A 9445-nucleotide genomic window follows, 5' to 3' on the forward strand; every position below is an offset into this window, starting at 1 on the left:
TTTTTTCTCTTGGTGCCTTCACTCTCAGAACAAACTCCATGCAGTTACAAAATCCATGGTTCTGAGCCCTCTTCCCAGAAACTCAGACTGAATAATTAGACAGACATTGGAGCTTTTCCTGATCTTACTGTGCTGTGGCAGCTGAATAGCTGAAAAATCAGCGTATGTGCAACTCATTGGGTACGTCTAGACTACAGGCTTCTGTCGACAGAAGTTTTGTCGACGGATACTGTCGACAAAACTTCTGTCGACAAAGCGCGTCCAGACTACATTGAGTTCTGTTGACAAAGCAAGCTGCTTTTGTCGACATGGTAGTCTGGACGCAAAGGACAGTTTCCATTCAATAACACCTTCTGTCGACAGAAACTCTGTCGACAGAAGGTGTTATGCCTCGTAAAATGAAGTTTACCAGCGTCGACAAAACTACTGAGTTCTGTCGACGTTATGTCGACAGAACTCAGCGGTAGTGTGGACACAGGTATAGTTTTGTCGACAAAAGTCCACTTTTGTCGACAAAACTCTGTAGTCTAGACACACCCATTGAGTTGCCATATTTCTTATTGCTTGCAAGTGGGCCTCTGAGGTCCATCCCTGCTCTGCCTCTTCTGCCAAGTCCTTTCTGCGGTATTATCACTAGGCTCCATGTCAGCCGCAGGAGGGGTGTGTGGCGTGGTGGGACACAGCAGGGACAGATAGAATTGGGTTTTATATAAGAACATCAGAACTATCACCCTGGGTAAGACATAGGGTACGTCTAAACTACACGGTCCCATTGACGGAGCCATGTATATTTGTTTGTTTTTTTTCAAAGGGAAATGAAGCCGCGGTTTAAATAATCGCGGCTTCATTTAAATTTACATGGCTGCCGCGCTGAGCCGACAAACAGCTAATTAGCTGTTTGTCGGCTCAGCGCGCTAGTCTGGACACTCCCCTGTCGAAATGAAAGCCTTTTATCAACATCCTCGGTAAACCTCATCCTATGAGGCATAACGGGGATGTCGACAAAGGGCTTTCAGGTTGGCGTGGGAGCGTCCAGACTAGCGTGCTGAGCGGACAAACAGCTGATCAGCTGTTTGTCGGCTCAGTGCGGCAGCCATGTAAATTTAAATGAAGCCACGATTATTTAAATCGCGGCTTCATTTCCCTTTGCCTATTACCCTCATCTACATGGCTACATCGATGGAGCCATGTAGTTTAGACACAGTCTAAATGTCCGTCTAGTCCAAATATCCTCTGCCAACACTGGCCAACGTCATTTGCCCCAGAAGGAATGCACAGATGTGGGCAATGATTCAGTGATTAATGCCTGGTTGCCCAGTCTCAGTTTCTGTGAAACAGAGGCTAGGAACATCGTCCTGGCCCATCCCAAATAGTCCCATAGGTTGACCCTAGAGAAATACTTCCTTCTGTTTGTTATATCTCTGTTACCTTTTAATTTCATTATGTGACTCCTAGTGGTTGTGTTATGTGCAGAAATAGATGCCATGTCTTTATTCTATTTTCCCACACCACTCAGAAACTTAGCTCTCTTATCTCCTCCCTTGGTCATCTCTTTTTTCAAGCTGAACCGTCCCAATATAATTAATTCCTCCTCGTACCAAACCTTTCCATGCCCCTAATAGTTTCAGTTCAACTTTCCGAACAATTTCCTATTCCAATATTTCTTTTTTTATTGGGAATCCCAGAACTGCATGCAGTTTTTATTATGTGGGTGTCCCATGAGTTTGTTTTGAGGTGATATGATTTTTTTTCCTGTGATTGTCTATCCCTTTTGGAATAACTCACAACATTCTCTACATTCTCTACTTTGTTAAAGTTCCACCGCAACTTGAGTTAAAAGGGAAGCAACGGCCCTTGTTCCATACCAACAATTCTGGTTGTACGATCCTAAAGCACGTTTTCCCAAATATTTTCAGCTGCAGATCCCCTATTAGATCCTGAAAGTTTGACAGAGCCCTTCAAATATCGTGATTTTTAATTCAACAGATAACCCAATAAACTGACATAAAATTGTAATTCTTCTTCACCTTTAACATCCACACATTCGTTTGCATTTCTTTTTAGCAGCACAGTGCGAATGCACTACTCAAGACAACGGGCCGTAAGAAAACAATTGTCCTTAGAAGAAGCTCACCTCCATGTGAGCTGTGTTTGAAAAAAAAAAACTTGACTCAACCTGGCAGATGCTATAAAGGGGCAGTGACAACATCACCGGGTGTAACTCCCTACAACTCACCCCCACAACACACCTTAGGAGCAAGGGCTGATTTGGGGCTGTGATCCCAGTCGCAAGGTGTTACTACATTGTGCAGGTGAGATTGGGGGACTGTGTGAGCTATTAGGATGAGGTTCAGAAAAGGGCAACTAAAATGATTAGGGGTTTGGAACGGGTCCCATCTGAGGAGAGGTTAAAGCGACTGGGACTTTTCAGTTTAGAAAAGAGGAGACTGAGGGGGGATATGATAGAGGTCTACAAAATCATGAGTGGTGTGGAGAGGGCCGATAAAGAAAATTATTTATTAGTTCCCTAAATAGAAGAACTAAAGGACACCAAATGAAATTAATGGGTAGCAGGTTTAAAACTAATATAAGAAAGTTCTTCTTCACACAGCGTGTAGTCAACCTGTGGAACTCCTTGCTAGAGGAGGCTGTGAAGGCTAGGACTATAATAGAGTTTAAAGAGAAGCTAGATAATTTCATGGAGGTTAGGTCCTTAAAAGGCTATTAGCCAGGGGATAGAAATGGTGTCCCTGGCCTCTGTTTGTCGGAGGCTGGAGATGGATGGCAGGAGACAAATCGCTTGATCATTGTCTTCGGTCCACCCTCTCTGAGGCACCTGGTGCTGGCCACTGTTGACAGACAGGATACTGGGCTAGATGGACCTTTGATCTGACCCAGTATGGCCGTTCTTATGTTCTTATGACATGGCTTTATTAAAATCCTGTCAAAGAGCTTAGATGGGGGTTTAATTTATTTCTTAGGAAACCAACTAGAACTCTATGCTGTAATCACTTAGGGTACGTCTAGACTACAAGCCTCTGTCGCCAGAGACATGTAGATTAGGCTACCAGACATAGGAAAATGAAGCGGTGATTTAAATAATCATTGCCGCGCTGAGCTGACAAACAGCTGATCTTCCTGTGGAGATGGAAGTATTGTCCCTGATTGTCTTATTAATCAATTCTAATACTGAAACATACAGAAACACACAGAGCAGCCAACTCCTCTGTGACCCAGAAACAAGCTGAAGTCCCCCTCTCCCTTTGGGAAGGTCCCTTAATTGGCCTTTAAATCTAAAATTGGGTCAATAACACATTAGACCAGACAGGCTTCTCTGCCGCTTGTTTACATCCCAAGGCGGCTTCTCCTCTAGATATGGCGCTCACCCCACTGGGAGTAAAGAGAGCTGGATTATAAATGGTGCACACGCCTGTGTCGGCTCTCGGCGTGTCAAGTTTCCACAGTTCCTGGTCTCAGAGAGGTGCAGGACGCAGCTATCTGACGGGGATGCCCAGGGAAGACTCTTCTGACTCAGCATTCACAGGTACCATCTCTGGCAGATGAACTCCGCTGCTCAACAAACAACGTGGGTGTGATGGGGCAGAGAATTGATCTGTTTTTAATTTCTGCTTTACCCAGCCATTAAACATCCCCGGCCCTTTCTACTTCTGATGAGTTTGCTCCGGTGTCACAGAATGTCCCTCTTTACTTAGCCCTGTACCTCCGGCTGATGGCCTCCAGATCTGAGGTGGGTGTAATTCAGTGGCTTGCTGGTGTTAGTAGCTGTACAACACAAGGCCCCATTCTGAGGCTGTGGCTTAGGCTTTCCTTCAGGCGGAGTTTCCTTCGGAGTACAGAGAACTGGGTAAAGATCTCAGGCACCAGCTGTGTGTTAACACGCAGATTCTGTTTCCTCCTCTTCTTGCACTTGAGGGCTCTGGCTGTTAACGGCAGTGTTGTTACCAGATTTTCACATACTGGAAAGCATGGAGATGCTAGGCCTCCTTCATGGAACAATTAGAAGCATTTTTCAACATGGGCAAGAGGTCTTCTCCATGAGCTCGTACATCAAAAAACAGGTCAATGGGAAAAGCTTCCAGGCATGGAAAATAACAGTCCGACTGCTTAGAGACTGGCGCACTTATAAGCAACTGAAAATTAGGTTTCCTTAACAAGGGTAAAAAAAAAGTGGAGGCATGTGGCACCTTAAAGACTAATAGATTTATTTGGGCATCAGCTTTTGTGGATAAAAATCAGCTTATCGGTAAGTTGCCACAGGGCTCCTTGTGGATTTTGCAGACACAGACTAACACAGCAACCCCTGTGAGACATACAGGTGGTGTCAGAGCACCTTAATGGATGGTACAAAGGCAAATTCGTGCCCAACCATGGCAATGTCTATACTGAACCCTTCTGCCGCAAACGCTTATGCAAATGAAGTGCTAAGTAGAATATCGCTGTGCCTTATTTGCATAATTAATTAGGGACTGGTTTTGTGCAAGAGGCTTTTGTGCAAAAAGGAGCCGCTTATACAGCTTTTTTTTGTTCAAAAGCCTCTTGCACAAAAACAGCCCCTAATTAATTATGCAAATGAAGCACAGTGATATTCTACTCCGCACTTCATTTGCATAAGCTTTTGCAGAAGAAAGGTGCAGTATAGACATGTCCCATGTGTCTAACTAGCCATTGTTGTAGCCCTAGGAGTCTACGGCCATGAAACCTGGCACCTTAAGAAAACCAATGCTCAGAAGTTAGACGTGTTTCATCATAAGCACTTATGGAGAATATTAGGAGTAAGCAATGAGGTCAGAAAAATGGCTAAGTGAGTCTCTATCACAAATAATTTGTAAGAGAAGACACCAATTGTTAGGCCTTGTGTAATGAATGGATCATAGCCGACTACCTATTATGGCTCTATTTTGGAAGCCAGATAATCTAACAGGAGAGAGGTGTAGATCTACGATGTCTTGGAAGACTATGATGATCAATGACATAGTTATTATGTCAAATAGAATATAATTTGAAATGGGGGGACTTTGCTCACAGGGCAGCTGACAAGCAAGCATGGGGAGTGACTAAGGTCGAAGGTAAGGTATCCCTGTATTGAGTTCCATAACTTTTGTTTGACAAAGGATTGGTCTATGATAGAATTTTGTATCCTAGAAATGTGGATTCCCAGGTTTAGAAAGAACCAGGTCATCCACTCCACTTACAAAATGCAGGATTTGTTGTGATTGAACCATTCAAAAACCTGGTTTTCCGCAAGTTCGGTATACCTCCTTTTTGGGGGCATAAGGATCTTGCAGAAAAAGGGGGTTTGTGCAAAAAGAAAACTGCCATACTGCTTGTTTTTGTGCAAAAACCCCAGCGCAAAAACGGATTGGCAGAAAATATGCAAATGAGTCCCTTGTAGTGTAGATGTAGCCGGAGGGAAACACCCTTGATGGCTTTCACGTGCACATTATAACCTTAAATATTCCATATTTCTATCTTTATATAGAAGAGTTATACATGCACCAAAATAAGATATACAGACCCAGCAGATGGAGGCATTAAAACTGATAGGTTACATGAGGTGTTTTGTCCAAAGCCTCGTCAGGTTATGCATATTGGTATTCATAAGTCAGTTTCATAAAGCATGGGGGGGTGAATCATCACATGCATGACATGTGAGAAGTAGGGTGCTGGAGTGAACTGTGGGTACAGGGTCTGGGCTGGAGGTAGGGTGCAGGAGGGAGATAGGTGTGCAGGATCTAAGAGGAAGGTAGGGTACAGGAGGAGAAAGGAGATGGGTGTGTAGCGTCTGCACTGGAGTCAGTGTGCAGGAGCATGCTGTGAGTGCAGGGTCTTGGCGGAAGTAGGGTGCAGGAGCAGGCTATGGTGGGGTTTGGGGTCTGGGAGGGGCGATGGTGCTGGAAGAGGCAGGGGAAAACAGGTGCGATACGAATGCTCCACACTGCTTCTTTCCAAATGCAAAACAAAATTATTTATTGAACCCATTGTTAGCAACAAGAACAAAATTTCCTTTCTCACTCTCAGAACTGGTGTAAAACTTTTCTAGGATTTCTTTTCTTCATAGTGCAGTAGTTCAGGACAGCGAGACAGTGAATTCAGGATTCACTGGTGTGGTGTCCTGAGAGGTCTCCTGCCCTGCTAGTGATGATAAACGTTTGGCTGCGTGCGTTTTCATAGACTCCCTCAATATAATATGGCCGTCCTGCACAGGTATCTAGCCTAACAGACTTTACGAGAACCCCCAAAGACCACAGACTCAGATAAGATCTAAAGGAATCCGAGGCAGGTTTATTGCCGAACAAAGTACATTCATAGTTGTTGGTAGCCAGATGGCCTCCAAGCCACTATGTATTTGTACCCGGGACAATGGAGTTGGCTCAATCAATAGTATGGGTTTCACTATCGCCCCCTAGGCTGGACACAGAGTTCAGTGAGGTACCCTAACCTTAATAGATGGAGGACCAGTGTTTGTTTTTTGGGGTTTTTTTTTGTAAAAAAAGAAGTGCTGGTACTCCAGGGGAAAAGTTGTTGAGCAAAAAAAAAAAAAAAGTTGTTGGGCCCTTTTAAGACACGTAGCCCCTTTAAGATACCGACTGTTGGACATTTGCATACAGAGATGCCGGTACATTCCATTCTTTCCAGGTAACCTCTCACTGGAGGTGCCACTACTGCGTCTGGAGATGCCATCACAAAAAAAGCACTTTTGGAGACAATCCATGATACACAACGTACGTATCACCTTGTGCATTAATGACATGTTTGGAACTCCCTCTCCCCCCGTACGTTCCTCCAAAGAATTCCTATTCACCACCTGTGGTTAAGCTTTCACTCCTGTTGTTTCAAACTATTTTACCATGTACTCAACTGGGTTCCCCTGTCCTGTCCTGGTGGAATCTATTTACATATTCCATGTGTTTTTAGCAGTGCTAGATGTTCTACTACCAAGAGACACTAACTTGCAGGCAAATATCTGATTTGACACGGCCTGTATGTGACTCATAGCATAACCATTCTTGACTTGGTTCAAGTACTAAGCCCATGTGTCCAGCTCTTTCTTTCTCCTACACATAGCACACTTAATAACCACAATTGTAGCTCTGCCAAGCATTGATTTCCCCTGATCTCTTTAACATTTCTTATCACTATTAAGAACATCCTTTGTGTTGCTTGCTAGTTATTTGTCCTGCATATAAAGAGTGACCAACCTGTTTCACCCATTAGAATAACCTTCATTAGTGGGTATATTATCTCTCATTTACATTGTCTCTCCATTCAGGTGCTTACACAGGAACCATCAACACAGAACCTGGGCACATAAGAACATTCGGTGCCATAAATTCTGCCTCTGGGTTGGACATCTTCTCCTTGACTCCATGTCAGATTCCAACACAGCCAACTTCACCAACCCCTCCACCTTCATCCTGCTGGGCATTCCTGGCCTGGAGACAGCCCATGTCTGGATCTCCATCCCCTTCTGCTCCATGTACATCATAGCCCTCTTGGGGAACTTCACCATCCTCTTCATTGTGAAGAAGGAGCCGAGCCTCCATCAGCCCATGTACTATTTCCTCTGCATGCTGGCTGCCACCGACCTGGTCCTGTCCACGTCCACCCTGCCTAAAACGCTGAGCATCTTCTGGTTCAATTCTCAAGAGATTGGTTTTAGTGCTTGTCTCACCCAGATGTTTTTCCTTCACTGCTTCACAGTGGTGGAGTCTGGGATCTTCATGGCCATGGCGTTAGATCGTTACGTGGCCATCTGCCACCCCCTGAGACACTCCATCATGATGACCAACCGTGTGGTGGCCAAGATCGGCCTGGCCGTGCTGCTGCGCGGTGCCATGCTCATACTGCCCTACCCCCTCCTGGCGAGGCGCTGGGCATATTGTAGAACCAACCTCATCGCCCACTCGTACTGTAGGCACATCTCTGTGGTGACACTGGCCTGTGCTGACATCCGCATCAGTAGTTCCTACAGCCTCTTTGTGCTATTTTTTGTGACAGGTCTGGACCTGTGCTTCATTGCAGTGTCCTATAGCAAGATCCTCCAAGCCCTCTTCAGCCACCACTCAAAGGATACCTGGCCTAAGACCTTTGGGACCTGCAGCTCCCACCTCTGTGCCCTCTTAGCCTTTTATATCCCAGACATCTTATCCTCCATCATGCGCCGGTTGTATCACAACGTACCCCAGCATGTCCTCATTCTCATTGCAAACATGCATGTTCTGGTTCCCCCTATGGTACACCCCCTCATCTATGGGGTGAGGACCAAGCAAATCCGGGACAGGCTGCTCAGGCTGTTTACTCATAAAAGGATCTAAGTTTTCTCTTGGTGCCTTCACTCTCAGACCAAAATCCACGCAGAGCTCACAGGTGACATGTGGCTGACCCTCTTCTGAGAATTACTGACTGGGACAGTCAGACAGACATTAGAGCCTTTCCTGACTATGTACAACTGGTTAGAATCATAGTATCATAGAATCATAGAATCATAGTACTGGAAGGGACCTCGAGAGGTCATCGAGTCCAGCCCCCCGCCCTCAAGGCAGGACCAAGCTCCATCTACACCATCCCTGACAGATGTCTATCTAACCTGTTCTTAAATATCTCCAGAGAGGGAGATTCCACCACCTCCCTTGGCAATTTATTCCAATATTTGACCACCCTGACAGTTAGGAATTTTTTCTAACGAGTTACCACGTTTCTTATTGCCTGGAACTGAACCTCGAAGGCCACACCCTCTGTCACATTTCTTCCACAAAGAAGTCCCTGCTCTTCTTCTTCTGCCCAACTTCCTTCTATCATTACTGTGTTATTACAACTGGGTTCCATCTCAGCCATGGGAGGAGTGTGGGGTATGGTGGGACATGGCAGGGGCAGATACAAGTGGGTTTTATATAAGAACATGAGACTGGCCATCCTGGGTAAGATCGCTGGTCTGTCTGGCCTCAGTGTGCTGCCTTCCAACAATGGCCAATGCCAAGTGCCCTGGAGGAGCAATGAATAAATGATTCATGCCCTGTCATCCACTTCTAGCTTCTGTTAAAAATAAGCTAGGGACAGTATCCTGGTCTGTTCTCACTAATAGCCACTGATCTTGGCCATCACTGTGTCCTGTGGGAAGTAGTCCCACAGGTTAACTCTAATGAAATACTTCCCTTTGTGTGTTTTACATTTTTTGCCTTTTTTATTTTGATTGGATGACACCTGGTTATTGTATTATGTGAAGAAAAGCATACCCTGTCCTCATTCAATTTTCGCACACAATTCAATATATGATAGCTTCCTCTTAGTCCTTTCTCTTTTCAAGCTGGAGTTCTAATATAATTAGTCCTTCCTCAAACCAAAGCCATTCCTCACCTCTCAATGTGCACCAAAAAAAAAAAAAAAAAAAAAAAGCAAACAGAATGTTGGGAATCACTAGGAACAG

The 9445-nt window shown here is 45.0% G+C and overlaps 1 protein-coding gene across 1 annotated transcript; it reads left to right on the forward strand.

Annotated features, from left to right (window-relative positions):
* Positions 1-7299: 7299 nt before the first annotated feature.
* On the forward strand, positions 7300-8336 carry LOC102450103 (olfactory receptor 52M1-like). The gene has a single exon (XM_006130081.3). The coding sequence runs from the start codon at positions 7389-7391 to the stop codon at positions 8334-8336; it is 948 nt and encodes a 315-aa protein (XP_006130143.2). The 5' UTR covers positions 7300-7388.
* Positions 8337-9445: the final 1109 nt, after the last annotated feature.

Source organism: Pelodiscus sinensis, chromosome 1 (assembly GCF_049634645.1).
Source record: "Pelodiscus sinensis isolate JC-2024 chromosome 1, ASM4963464v1, whole genome shotgun sequence".
NCBI classification, from domain to species: Eukaryota; Metazoa; Chordata; order Testudines; family Trionychidae; genus Pelodiscus; species Pelodiscus sinensis.